Source organism: Tetrahymena thermophila (assembly GCF_000189635.1).
Source record: "Tetrahymena thermophila SB210 genomic scaffold scf_8254811, whole genome shotgun sequence".
Lineage (NCBI taxonomy): Eukaryota > Ciliophora > Oligohymenophorea > Hymenostomatida > Tetrahymenidae > Tetrahymena > Tetrahymena thermophila.
The window spans coordinates 331,748-346,395 of NW_002476567.1; the positions used below are offsets into that span (position 1 = coordinate 331,748).

The following is a 14,648-nucleotide window of genomic DNA, read 5'->3' on the forward strand; positions in this document are numbered from 1 at the left end:
CTTTCTTTTCCTTACTATTCAAGCTCTCTCTTCTTAATATTGCTGCTTTTAACTTTAAAATTGCCTTTATGAAATCGCTGAGAGTTATTGTTGGCTTGTTAGTAATATAATTTAAAGAAATTAATTTCTTTTTTAATAGAGTTTAGTATGAATTCTTAATGTTGTTAAAACTCCTGCTTCTTTGATTGTGTTTTAATATTATGTATTTATTTGCTGGTCTATATAAAATTATATTTAATGTAGCGAATTTAACTTATTTAATTAATTAAGACCTTTATTTATTTTTTAGTTTTTGCATTTAATTAATAAAGAAAGAATGCGTCTTATTGTATAAATTCTTTAAATTCACTATAGATGGCTTAGTTAATATTAAAAAGTTGAATGAATGGAAGAAAATTTTCTTTGATTACTTCATTCAATAATAATATTAAGAATCAACTGATAACTAAATTCCTTTAAATAAGAAATTAAAAATAAATTCATTTAGTTAGTTATCTTGCTATTTCTTAAAAATGTTCATTTATTTTTCTTTTGGATAACTATTTCCATCAAGATGAATTGATGGTTTTTTTTGCACTTCAAATATTTTTGTTAATTTCAAATAATTACTTCTTATGTTTCCCTTCATTACAGTACTTTTTAAGCATTTTTCTAGATTTTTTAATTTGACTTTTTAAATTAGGTATTTCTTTAGTTTATTTAAACTTGGAAATCCAAATTTAAAAGTAATTTAAAAACTCTCGTGAAATAATTCAGCTTTAAAATTATTATTTTATTTTATATTTGTTATAGATTAATACAATTTTATTTAATATTTATTAGGATGACTATATAAAACTGAAAATGCTTATTTACATAATAAATCTAATCAGATTAAAAAATGAAAAAAATATATTATTGATTTGTATTTTAAAAAATTTAACTTTTTTTTATGATTTCCATTTTTACTTTTTAAGATCAAGTAATTATTTAAAAATATATATGATCATACATAATTTGTGAAAATAAAATTAATGAGAGTATGCTTGTTAATTTTTAATTTTAGAGCCACGAGTTTTTTTAATTGGCAAATAATCCAATTATATGATAAAAAATTATATTGAAAAAAAGTTATTTTGAAAAAATAAATAAATAAATGAAGATTATCATTATAAAATTGTTTATTTAAAGTAAAAGCATTAATATAAAAAAATACAAAATAGCTTATATATATCAATTTCTGTTAAAGCTGTAATTTATTTAGTAATAAAAAATTTATATTCAATTAATGCTTTAAACTTCATACTCTTTCTAAAAAAATTTTATAATATAGACATTGATGTTTTAAATATTTATTTATTTTATGTATGACTCAGATTAAATATTAAACAAATCTGTGATAGTCAATTTAAATTTTATATTTATAATTGAAGACTTATTTTTCTCAATATCTAAAATGTATTAATTTATGAAGAAACTTTAAAAAAAAAATTACTGAAAAATGTTGTCAAGAGTTTTTAATTTGAAATGTAGTTAAATTTTTTTCATCTTATGTTTAAATTAATTTCTTTTAAAAAAATAAGCAATAAATGAAATACAAATATAATTTAATTTAAATTATTTTTAGAATTTACAATAAAAATTATTGAAAATCTACTTTCAATTATCTTAAATGACACATTAGAAAAATAAACATTTTACTAATTTTTTAGTATTTAACATTAAGTTTAAATAATTTTATTATTTTGAAAACAAATGATAAATTATTTATTATTTATTTATTTATGACTTAAAATATCTTTTTGAATTTTGATTGCGCAAATTGTATTTATTTACTTATAAATTAATTAATTTATATTGTTTTTAATTTTGGTTTAATCAATCTTTTAGTAATCTGAAATAGTAATTAAATAATTGATAAAATAAATTTATTTTTTAGGTAAAATTTGAAAATGAACTAATAATCTGAAATAATAGGTAACATATTTGAATAGCGCTTGCTTTAATTTTTAGCATTTTATATGATTTACTCAAAATTAAGTTTTTTAAAACATATAAATATAGATTCATAAGAATAAATTATTCTAAATAAATTGCTTTATAAAGAAGCCATCCTCGATAAAATTATTTCTAAATACACAGTAATCCTATAAAAATTCAAAAATGCTTCTCTTGAAGATTTGTAAAATAGAATTTTTTAATTCTTTCAAATTATTTTACCTATTATGAGGATATATTTAATGTATGAATATTTAATTAGAGAAAAAGATGTAACAGAATTGTTAAAGGATTTGGACTTATATGAATTCCATGTAGCAAAGTCAGAGATATAATTATAATCTGTTATTAAAGATTTATCATAAAATGAAAAGAAGGGAAAAGAAATATGTAATTATGAGTTTTTATTATAAAAGTCTTTGTCAATTATAATATAGTTCATATAAACTTATAATTTTTAAATTTGCATTGTCTATTAAATATATAGAAGTTGAAATAGAGAATGTGAAAATAGGAATTAAAAAGAATGAAGAATTACTAAAGGAAGAAATATAAAAGAAGGCTTTTAAAGTAGAATGTAATTAGATAGTTGATCAAATAATAGCTTACTCTGAGTGTGAAGTTTATTAGAATTAAATTGATAGCATAAGTGAAAAAATGAGTAAATTAGAAGAAGATTATAAAACTAGACAAGAATAGATAGTCCATAAATAAAGACACGTTTAAAATATTGTAATTTATCTATTTATGCTGATTAAATTGAAAATATTTTGTTAAAATTGTTTTAATATAGCTATAAAAAATATCGTTAGATTAATAAATTCTTTTATAAAATAGTTTTCCAGCTTGTAAGAATTAATTGAAGGTAATACTATTCAACCAATATAAACCATAGAATGAAAAAGATTTGTTTGATAATTTTCTACTTCTTGCTTAATACTATTTAAATAATTAAATGATTGTAAAATAATTAATTTGTTATATGTTATTTAGTATTCTAATTATTAATCTTTATAATAAATTTACCAAAAACTTAAATCAAATTATAAAAATATGCTTCAAACTATTACTTAAAATGCATTTAAGAAATCTTTAGATAAAAAATTCATTTCAAAAATATTTTTTTCTACCTATCACGAAAATCTGAAACTTTAATGAATGAAATAAAATATTAATATTACTCGTTTTATAAAATATCATATAAATTCATTGATTTTATTAAATGCATGATATTTATAATCAATTTTTGAAGAAGTATTAAGAAATTCAAAAAAATAATCAATTATTTAATTTTTTAATCATTTTGGAAGGAAATAGAATAAGAGAATAAGGAATTTAGAAAATAGAATGCTTGTGAATTTGATTTAGCTAATATTTTAATAGAATTAAAATTATCATCAGATTTTTAATTTATCAGAATGCTGAAAGTTATTATCCTATTAAATAACAAAAAGCATAAAAAAAAAAATAATATCTAGCTAACATCAAACAAATTATTAAGTTTAAAAAGAATAAATATCAATAGAACTATTCTTAAGAAAATTTTGGAAATGAATTTTTTTGGATTTAATTCTAATTCAAGCTAGAGATAAAGTAGCAATTAAAATAGTAATAGCAATAATAATGGCTAATCTTCTTTTTTTAATGATGCTTTCAATGTCTTTTTCTAATCTCCATTTTTCAATCCATACTAATAGTAGTCATAATAATAATAGCAGCAATAATAACAGTAATAGCGCACTTCAGGCAACTAAAATAATTTTTAATAGCAAAATCCACCTAGATAAAGCAGTCAATAATACTAGCATAATTAAAATAGGCCATCATATCCTAGATTCGGTAGCTAAAGTTAATAAAATAATTAATAATAGTCTTATTAGCAATAATCATAATAGAACTATTCTAGTAGCTAATAGAATAATCGCAGTTCTTAATAGTAAAGATAGCAAGAGCCTCGTCCTACTTTTTAGAATACAAGAAGCAATTGGAAGAAAGCAGAGGAGCCAAAAAAGGAAAAGAAGAAAGAAGTTTAAAAAGAAAATACTAGCGATTATTGGAAATAAAAAGGAAATGAAATGTTTAAATAGAGATATTATGATACTGCCTTAGAATATTATACAAGAGCAATAAATATAGATTCTTCTTAGTCAATATATTATTCAAATAGAGGTCGCTGCTATAAAATTAAGGGTGATTTAAAGAAGGTAATAATTGAGTTTTACAGTTTAAATTTTCAATATAATATTGTTTTAATTTGTCTATTAAAAATAACTTTTTAGGCTTTTGATGATGCAGTATAAGCAATAGAGTTAGATGAAAATAATTTAAAAGGCTAATTGTTATGTGGTTAGGTCCTTTGTGAAATGGGAAAATATGAAGAAGGTATCCATAAAATCGAAAATGGTATCAAGAGATTAACAAAAGGTAATATTTTAAACAAAAAAATGCAGCAATAATATTTCTCCGATAATAAACAATAGGCTTGACACTTTGTAGCTCATAAGCTGGATAAAAAAAGAAAGTATTTGAAAAGGAAATTAGTGTTTATATTTTTCGTGCTAAAAAGCTAAAGTGGTATAAGTAATACTAAGAATAAAAGCAAAAAAAAATCAGATTAATAGAAAATTATAAAGTTTATCTTGAATAGTAAAGCTAGCTAAGTGATTTGCAAAGATAGGAGTAAATGGACGATGTAAATAAATGAATAAATACTTAAACATTATTTTTGAAATTAAATCTTTAAATTTTATTTTAAAATACAAAAAAGTTTATTTTTACTGTTGGAGATCCCTATAGAGAAGATGAGTTTATTATTCCTGACCATCTTTGTTGCAAGATTACATTAGATTTAATTGAGGATCCTGTTACTACTGAAGCTGGCCACACATATGAAAAAGTGGTTATCGAAGATCACTTCAAAAAGAATGGATATATAGATCCATTCACTAGAGCTAGTATTAGACCTAATCTTTATCCTAACCATGCTATAAAATAAGGTGTAGAAGAGTTTTTGCAAGCGTAATTATTTATTTTATACAATATTTATTACATCTCTTAATAGATAGCTCTCAAGTTTCTATAACTTAAAATTTTATTTATCTGAAAAGCAATCCTTGGGCCTTTGAATATTCTTACAATGACGACTATAAGAAAATAGAATTTTGAAATATCTGCTTTAGCTAAAAATTTGTTATAATTAATTTATTTTTCATGTAAATAAATATTTTATGTTTTATCTTTTTTATTAGAAATTTTTCAATTTTAAAAGAAATATTTAATTAATTTAATATTTTGAGATTATTCTTATTGAATTTAAAAGAAACAAAAATAAATTAAATGAAAGATAATAATAATAGCAAGCTTTTTTGACTAGATTATTTTCTAATTTTATTTTTTCATAATAAATTTATTTGTTTAATATTTAATTAAGGAAATATTTCAATGTATTTAGTTAGCTAAATATTCTAATTTCTTTTTTCATCTTTTAAATAAAAGATAAAAGTTAATATTTTTAGAATTTTGTAAGAAAAAACTCATAATTTAATTAAATAAATTATCTTAAGTATTCTTTAAAAAAAATTATTAGATTTCCTATTTGTTAATTCAAACAGAAATAGACAAAATTTGTAGAAAATAATTTAGAATTGATTTTTGAATAGTTTCAATAATATAATTTTTAAGATTATTTCTCTTTTATAATTTATTGATTATGTAGGCATGTATATGTTTGTTCATTCATATAATTTATTATTAAAAATTCAAAAATACCTTTCTATTTATTTTTTTTGAATCAGATTTAATATCTCTTAAAATAGCCAATCAACAAAATTTACTTGCAGGTTAGGTTTAATAAGTATATATTCAATCTCTGCAATCTTAAAATTAACAGGAGAAGATAAAAGAAAAAAAAAACAAATTATTTTAAAAAAATTAATTAAAAAGTTAATACTTTAAGTATATTCATCAGTATTAGAATGACAGATATAAAAGGATATTTAAAAGACCGTTTGGTTGATAAATCTGATAATTTTGATTGTCTTATTTGCTTTGGCGTAGCAAGAAACCCTATTGAATGTTTAGGATGTGGGTAATTTACTTTAGCATTAGTTTTTATTAGTTTATTTATAAAATTACTCAGCCATCTAAATGACAAGATAATTAAAAAATTAGCATTCAAATAGATTTAAAAATTTTTCTTGCAGGTCTTAAAATTAATTTAAAGTTAACAAAACTAAAATACTTTTGTATATTTTATCACTCTTTTTCGCGATGCACTAATGTAAATTATTTTATAATAAAAATTAGTTAAATTTACTGCAAAAATTGCTAAGAAAATTGGAAGAAAGAAAATGGTTTTTATGAATGTATAAAATGTGAAAATAAAAAAATGAATCCTTTAAATTAGCATCTAATGGAAGCTTATGTTAATTTAAAATATAAATGTAATTGTAATTAAGTATTTAGCCTTTAAGACATGGCAAAGCACGAAGATTTTTGCAACTAACCTAACTGTAAATATTTCTCTTTCTGTAATCTTAAAGTGTCTCCTAAATTCAAGGATTAACAACTATGTAGCTCTACTTGTCTTATTTTAGACCTAACTTAGTAAAATATAAAAGATCAAAAAAAACTATTTAAAGAAATAATGACAGTGTTAAATAAGAAAACTTCAAATAGTAATAATACAAATAGTACTTAACTTGTTAAATAGAATTCATTAAAAACTAGTGTCTAAGCTCCTAACATACCAATTGTGCCATTCATATAAATTAAAAATAATTTTCCACCAAGTGGTAACTAACTATAATTTAAATGGGATTTAAATAATAAAGGTGACAATATAGTAATTTCAGCAGATGGATACAGTGTAAAATTAAAAGAGAGTGTGTATGTTTTTAAAAGTGTAATTGCCGATTAGGCATTTACAAAAGGCCAGCATTATTTTGAAATCTAACTCGATTAAATGACTGAAAACGAGCTCAAAATAGGTGTTGTAACTAATAATTTATTTAATAAGAACACAGCCTTTTGTGATTAAGAAAGTGGTTTTGGGTATTACACAATTGGAAAACTTAGAAACGGCTCTAATGCTCATGGATCTGATTATGGTGCAAAATTTAAAAATAGTGGAGTCTGTGGGGTTTTCCTTGATATGTAAAAAGGTATTTTGGCCTTTAGTTATAATAGCGCTTTTTTGGGTGTAGCTTTTAAAAACAGTGCTTTAACAAAATCCCCTATCTACGCATCTGTAGCACTCCTTCATACTGCCTCATTTAGCTTAAGAAGTGGTCTTAGCATTCCAAGTTGGGCTAGTAGTATAGTCTGAAAAAAATTTTTTTAAAGTTGGATTTTAACAAAGTCAATTATATAAATAAGTAGTTCAATAGTAAAGTGCAAATAAATGCTACTAAACAAATAAAAAAGGCATAAAAATATATAAGTATTAGAATTTTAAATTAATTAACTATGAGTTAGAAAAAAAGATTTTCTTTTAAAGTAAAATTATAATAAAACTAAATAAATCAATAAACAAATAAATAGCTAATTAAAAAAATTTACCTAAATATTTTGATTGTAGTTAAATCTTTAAATTATATAATTTATTATATTTTCACATGCTTTATTATTTTAATTTATTGGCAGTTTTTTTTAAAACAAATTAAATCAATTCAATTCATTTGCTCAGATTAGAAATATAATTCAAACAACATGTTCTAACTCCTCGTTAATTAAGGGAATTTTAGACTACTTTGTGTTATTTGAAGAAAATACTAAATTGAGAGGGTGTTTGATATATAATTTTTACATATTTTATTTAGTTTTTAGTAACTTAAAAAAAATATTTATCACTATTGATATTAATTGAACAAATAAGTTGTAGTTCTTCATTAAATAATCTTAGAAATATAAATAAATAATTAAAATTATTTTTTTATTAAATATAAAAATTTTCATATTAAATTACATACTTATTACTCAATTTTCATTAATTTAAAGGGGAGAAAAAAGTGAAAGATAAATCCAAATATTAAACTAAAAGGATATTCAAACATAAAATATGCGAACATTTATAGAACAAATAAGATTATCTTCATCATAAAATTTTGTTTCGACCACCAAATTTCCACTTAAAATTTCAACAGGAATCATCTCTTCGGATGCTTAAATTATTGATTACCAATTATTTGTAGATCCTGGAATTACAAATCCAAAATCAAATGAGAATTGCTCGATAGGCTAACCATTCAAACTAAATATTTACTTTAAGCTTAATTTTTTTATCGTATGAGCTGAAGAGAAGTTAATATCTCTACTCACTGATTTACATTATAATATTTCTTTTGGGATATTTGCCTAAATTTCTTTTTCGCTGTTTATCAATTATTGAGAGTCTTAGCACACCCAAAGCTTATTGCCTGTATCAGCATCTCCCATAGTAAGCTCATTAATCTAAAAGCCTTATTTTATTAACTATGGATCAACTTTAACTGTTTATTTTACCATTGAATTGCTAAAAAAAAATTAAACAATAATATCAAAATTTTAAAATTAGTTAAAAATAAAAACTTTACAATATTTTTTGTGACTAAGTACAAACAAATCTTTAATATTAATATTAAACTTGCTTATAATTTTTATCTCAACACTAATTATTTAATTGAAAGTATTAAAAAATATTCATTCATTGTAAAGTGTTAGCATTTTAATTCATTTCTTTAAACAATTTTTAATTTGACATTTTAATTATCCTCTTTTAATAATATTATTGTTCTACATATTTACAAAAATACAAAAATAAATACTTTTAAAAGATATTAATTAATTCTTTGATAAAATATTTCAAAGATAAGATGAAAACATGTTATATCCTAAATTTTATAACAATAACATTATTGAGAGGAAATGACAAGGAATATGTCCAAATGCTCTTAGAGCAGGTACACCTGTAGCTACACCGACAGCATATGTAACACAAAAAACAATCCTCGATAAAATGTACAAAATACTCACACAAGCTAACACAACATTTTTCTAAAAGACTTGAGTTTGATCAGCATTTTAATTGTCAGAAAATGCGAAATAAAGTAAATTTCCTAAGAAGAAAAAGTAGTTTTATAAACTATTATTAAGTAATTTATTTAGAAAAGTAATAGGAAAAGGATCACTTCCATTTGCATTAAGTTTAGTTCCTAGAATAATTCTGAATAGCATAGTTATTTATATTAACACACCTATTATCAAACCTAAGGCAAAGAGAACTTTACTAACTAATGATAACCTTTCTTCTATGCTGTTTTCGTAGGGATTAATTTTCATTAGTGTTAAAATCTCACTTTTTTTAGTAAATATGAAATTCAAAGCTTAAAATGTGTATATAACTGATACTGGAATAGGAATTCTCAGTAGGAGCTTTTGAAAGATTGATACTTTCTCATCCTATTTTTAGGTTTATTAGCTCATTTATCTTCTAAAAGTTCTGTTTTATTTTTATATTAAGTTTTAGTTTTTTTTTATTTTATTTATTGTTTATTTGATTTTATCTTTTAAATTACTGAATTTGAGCTAATTTAAAAGGTCAACTCAATTTTAAGCAATTAAGAAATACAAAACAATACAATTGTATATTACTTAGAGGTAGACTAATTAATTAAAGTTTTAAAGATAGAAAAACTTTTCTGGTAAACATTACATTTTTTTTTTTTGTTTATATTGAAATAGTATTTTTAATTTTGATAATAGAAACTTCTATTTAATGTAAATTTTTGTCATTTTAATTATAATTATCAAAATATAAATCAAATGTGAAAGTTAATTATATTAGTTACTGAAAAAATTAAATTTTTAATTTTGAGAAAAGAAGACATTTCTAATTTAAAAAGTGTAAAAATTTAAGAAAAATAAATCTTTCATGTTTAGAAATTTTGATAATAAATTTTTAATTTTAAGAGGAATTATTTTTATATAAAATGCATTATTGAAACAAATGAATTTTTAGCTGAAGAGCATCTTGAGAAATATATTATTTTAATGAATTATTTATTTATTTAAAAAAGTATATTTTTATTTATATCATCATTCGTAAGATATTTTTTATTTATTTTCGTTTGTAGGTGTTTTTATCTAAGTATTTGACTAAGTATCTACATTTATATTTTGCTTCAAAAACGTATTACGTTTATTAGGCACACGTGAGTATGGTTAGGTAGGGAATCTAGGTATTGGTAAAAAAGATTTAAAGTTGTGAAAGCTCAATTAGTTAACTAAAATTTTTTATTCATCCAATTCACTTTCTAACTCCTTAATTCTTTCAGAGAAGGGAATATATTCAAATTTAATATTATGAGAATTATTTTTATTAGATTTTTTATTATCCTTATCATCTGCATTGCTTTATCTCATACCTGAAAATTAATGAATTAATTATGAATCTTCTCTTTCCTACATTTTCCCTGCAATTACATTGTCTTTTTAATTTAATATAATTTAAATGAATCCAAAATAAGTAGAAAAATATACCTAACTCCAAGACACTTACATGAGGCTATAAAAATCCATCAAGGTTGATACCGCCAAAAACAACTAACTTTGATTCTGATTTAATTAATTAGAAATAAATTTAATAATATTAAAAATAATATATCTTTAATTTATTTATTTAATTCATTTTTAAAATAAGAGGTTTTTATTTTATAAAATAGTAAATTTTTACCATAAACACTTGATGAATGGTTGAATCTTGCATATGGTTATCTGCCATTAACTTAAATTTTGATCCAATTAAAATCATCAACGTTAAATAGGAAAAGATCACTAAAATAAACTTCGAGTTCATTGTCATTTTTACCACCATGAATTATAACAAAGTTAAATTCTTAAGAAAATTCCATAGTATGACCATATCTATTTTTAGGTCCAATGCCTTTTGTTTCTGGCTTAATCCACTGCATAGGCTTGATATCAGTCCTTAAAATTTTTAAATCTCCTAAGATCTCTCCTTTTGTATTTTTACCACCAAAGAAATAGACACCTTCTTGTTAAATCTATTTAAAAAGGATAATTAAAAAAATAAGAAAAATAATGATTAATTCATTTAATTTTCAGATTTTAATTAATTTTGTACAAGACAATATTTTAAAAGAATATTAAAATTTATGAGTAAGCTCAATAAAATTTTTTTATGAAAAATTAAAAATATTTTGAAATTTCTTGTTATTGATTTGATGAAAATTGATTCTCTATGAAAGAAAAAAAATATTTTTTTGATATAATCTCCAAAAATAATTACAGATGCACCCCATTTAGTTACTTTCAGCTCTGCTGATTTGTAAATATTTATTTTTCCACACCTTTAGCTGTGATAAACAGGAACACATTTATGATAAGATGATTCGAATTCTCCATTAACTACAGCCTCACTCCATGTTTATGTACCTATTGAATTATACGTCAAATTTTATTACAAATTTATAAATTTAAAAAATTGAATTTGTTTAATTATAATAATTGATCAACCAATCAAATTTATAAATTTATTTAATTCAATTGATATTTTAAGTCAAGCAAAATAAATATATATCAAATTTATAAATTCAATTAAAAAACCTTCATTATTTAATGAATTATGAAAATATAATAGATAATTTATTATTTTACCTAAATCTAAAAACCACATGTCTCTTAATGATTGATCCTTGTTGTTCACTCCTCCATGAACTAAAAGATTTCGCCCAATTATACAAGAAGCATGATTTCTACGAGGTTAGAGAGGACCTCCAGTACAAGTAATATATTTCCATGCTCTTGTTTCCAAATTATATGAATAAACATCTAGTAAGCAATCTCTAAACTTAATTTAGTTCTAGGTCTGTCTATATTCTCCACCAAAAAATATTAAATTTTTTTTGTATAAGTGACAAGAATGTCCAAACCTAGCAGATGGTATGTTACCACTCATTTAGCTTGTTTTAACTTCCTGCCATTTAAATGTTTCTATTTAAAAATAATTTCATTTAATTAATAAAACTCGTGTATTTCATATTGGTAGATTTCAATTTTTATTTTAATGCAAATAACTGTGCAATTTTACCTAAATCAAGCTCGACTATTGTATTGTATAATTCCTTTCCTACTCCACCAAATAAATAGCCTTTTTTACCTTCTACAATCAAGCTTTAACACTCTCTAATGTCTGGTTTCCAGTGGTTTTATTCAAAAGAATACCAATAAACAGAATAGTTTCCAGAAACAGAGTTTAAAAATCTTACTTTTTTATCATCTTCTTCATTAAATTTATTATTTAATGGGTCAGGTTCACTATTTTATTGATTTGAACTAGTCCCATTGTTGTTGTTTGCATTTTTTACATTAATCTATTTAGTTGACCCAATAGCTCTATTTGTGCTAGGCTAGTTATTTTCTTTACTCTCTTCATTATTATTTTATGCTCCTTCTATAGTACCCTGTATCGATGTCAATTTTTTATTTTTAAATATTGGATACTACCTTATTTTAGGCATCTTCTTTAAGACATCTTGCTGCTCTTTTATTCTTTGTTGCACATCTGAATAGCTATTCCAAGATTCAAACAAAAGGTTTCTATTAAGTTAGTGGTGAATATCTTTGTTATGAATTAGAGATAATTCTATTTTATTAAGCGGTCTTTATCCTAGTGATTGGGAACTACTCACTTATTTTCCATTACGTATGCGCCTAAATCCATTCTAAAAATTGATTCCATAATCGTTATCTTCATCGCTACTGCTTGATTCCTCGTTGTTTTAATCACTTTTTAATTGCTAGTTGATTTTTTTCTAAAGTTTTTATTACTATTCTGTAGTTTACATTTTTTCACCTGTCATCACAAACAGTTCATGAAAATCTAAATTCTAAAATGAGGGATTTTCTTAGTGAAGCTTAATAAATTATTGCTTATTTATCTCTTTGCTGTTTTTAAATGGAATGAATTTTGAGTGTTCAAGATCATTAAAACTTTCAGATATGTACTGCGATTTGCGTTTTTATTATTTTTTATTAGGATCTACTAACTAGCTCAATTACTGTGATTTTATATAATTTTATGTCTCATTTGAGTCAACTGGAATATGTAAAGTTATATCTGGATGTTTTGGGTCATTTTCTTAAACAGCTAATAGCTGCTGATACTTTGTCACAGAAAGTGAGCTAATTGGTATCTTCTTTTTTGTGAAGGCTTCTCCAAAAATATTTTTACAGCTAGGGCTCTTGCTCTTCATAGCCTATTAGTATGTTGAATTCAAATTTTATAAGCTACTTATGTTTTAACTTGTATTAATACTATTATTTATAGTATAACCATTATTTTGTAAAGTATGTGAGCTAAATGATTTCTGGTTATTTGAATAAATATCTATATATTTTAGTGTATATTATTGTATTGATTATGAAATAACTAATTTAAAAGCTTTAAAATAACTTTGATTTTGATAAAGCTGTTTTGAAAATAGTTAAGTAAATAAATGTACGTACGTGGTAGAGAGATAGTCCCATTTTATTTGGAGTTAGATTATTGATTTTTCATGCTATTACTTTTAAAAACACAAGAATTAATACCTTTATTAAAATCTAACTTTATTTAATTAACAATTTAATTTTTACACAAATTTTAATACAAACTCTGTTGGATATAGATTTTGCTATTATTATAATTTTTAGGATAGTTTGTAAAAAAAAAAAAAAATATGTGATTTAAATTAATTTGAGTAAATTAAAGTATTAATCAATGAAGTATGCATAAAACACACTTTTTAAGTCACTGTTTATTATATAATCAAAATTATTTTTATAAGCAGAGGTTGATAAAGTGATTATAAATATCCATTAGAATTGGTTGCTATCAATCTATCTTGATTTTTGATTTTAGTATTTGACTGAACTCTTTTTATTTTTGGGAGATAGGTACTCAATTAAAAGATACAAAAATAATAATTAAATAAATAAATCTTTATGTGAAACATTTCTATTATTTTTATAAAGTAAATATCTCTCTCTTTTTTTGAATCATAATTATTTATTTTCTTCAATTTAAAAGTTTCATAATTCAATCATTTTTTGTAAAAGTTATTTATTTATTTAATAAGAATCATTATTTTTCCTTTAAAATTATAAGTTAAATAAAATATTTTTCTTTAAAATTATTTTTTTAAATTTTATTTAAAAAGAAAAATTTCTTACTTAATTATGAAATGCTACATTTCTTAAAAAGGTGAATTTAAATTAATTATTATAAGATTAATCAACTAAATAAAAATATCTTAAATAACTTCTGTTTAAATTTTAAAAGTTAAAAAAATTTTTTGGTCATAATAATAAACAAATATAAAAATAATTTATTAAATTTTATATGATCTCATTTTAAAATATTTGTTAAAATTATAATAACATTTGATGAGAGTTAGATTATTATTATTAAATTTAATAACATTATTTGTTTAAATATAAATATCAATTTGATATTTTTTGATTTCTATCTTTAATTAGAATATTAAAAGGTAACTATATATTTATAATTTTAATAATAACTATTTTGTTAGATTTAAAAATACTTAATCAGGTTAAAATATTTTTTTAAAATCATGCTTCTAAAATAATGAATGAATTATTATAATGATAATTCTTTTAAAAAATTTAAAGAT

General features: G+C 21.7%; 6 protein-coding genes across 6 annotated transcripts; 3 read left to right on the top strand and 3 right to left on the bottom strand. All coding sequences in view use genetic code 6, as the record gives it.

Annotated features, from left to right (window-relative positions):
• Window positions 1–1,931: 1,931 nt before the first annotated feature.
• TTHERM_00069380 (U-box protein) lies at window positions 1,932–2,877 on the top strand (the record flags this gene model as incomplete). Its single annotated transcript, XM_001007776.3, has 5 exons — window positions 1,932–1,956; window positions 2,044–2,161; window positions 2,240–2,367; window positions 2,465–2,709; window positions 2,815–2,877. The coding sequence occupies 5 exons, from the start codon at window positions 1,932–1,934 to the stop codon at window positions 2,875–2,877; spliced, it is 579 nt and encodes a 192-aa protein (XP_001007776.2).
• A 542-nt stretch (window positions 2,878–3,419) lies between these two features.
• On the top strand, window positions 3,420–5,142 carry TTHERM_00069368 (U-box protein; the record flags this gene model as incomplete). Its single annotated transcript, XM_001470664.2, has 5 exons — window positions 3,420–4,181; window positions 4,257–4,401; window positions 4,458–4,669; window positions 4,745–4,995; window positions 5,085–5,142. Exons 1-5 carry the CDS (start codon window positions 3,528–3,530, stop codon window positions 5,140–5,142), a joined length of 1,320 nt encoding a protein of 439 aa, XP_001470714.2. The 5' UTR covers window positions 3,420–3,527.
• Window positions 5,143–5,951: 809 nt separating this feature from the next.
• TTHERM_00069369 (SPRY domain protein) lies at window positions 5,952–7,303 on the top strand (the record flags this gene model as incomplete). Its single annotated transcript, XM_001470665.2, has 2 exons — window positions 5,952–6,064; window positions 6,283–7,303. The coding sequence occupies 2 exons, from the start codon at window positions 5,952–5,954 to the stop codon at window positions 7,301–7,303; spliced, it is 1,134 nt and encodes a 377-aa protein (XP_001470715.2).
• A 719-nt stretch (window positions 7,304–8,022) lies between these two features.
• On the bottom strand, window positions 8,023–8,481 carry TTHERM_00069370 (retinal rod rhodopsin-sensitive cGMP 3,5-cyclic phosphodiesterase subunit delta; the record flags this gene model as incomplete). The annotated part of the gene is made up of 1 exon (XM_001007775.2): window positions 8,023–8,481. The coding sequence occupies one exon, from the start codon at window positions 8,479–8,481 to the stop codon at window positions 8,023–8,025; it is 459 nt and encodes a 152-aa protein (XP_001007775.2).
• A 336-nt stretch (window positions 8,482–8,817) lies between these two features.
• On the bottom strand, window positions 8,818–9,438 carry TTHERM_000069359 (GMP-PDE, delta subunit family protein, putative; the record flags this gene model as incomplete). Its single annotated transcript, XM_012795552.1, has 1 exon — window positions 8,818–9,438. One exon carries the CDS (start codon window positions 9,436–9,438, stop codon window positions 8,818–8,820), a length of 621 nt encoding a protein of 206 aa, XP_012651006.1.
• Window positions 9,439–10,050: 612 nt separating this feature from the next.
• TTHERM_00069360 (kelch motif protein) lies at window positions 10,051–13,534 on the bottom strand (the record flags this gene model as incomplete). Its single annotated transcript, XM_001007774.2, has 7 exons — window positions 10,051–10,442; window positions 10,495–10,569; window positions 10,688–11,018; window positions 11,264–11,409; window positions 11,632–11,967; window positions 12,065–13,363; window positions 13,483–13,534. 7 exons carry the CDS (start codon window positions 13,532–13,534, stop codon window positions 10,051–10,053), a joined length of 2,631 nt encoding a protein of 876 aa, XP_001007774.2.
• Window positions 13,535–14,648: the final 1,114 nt, after the last annotated feature.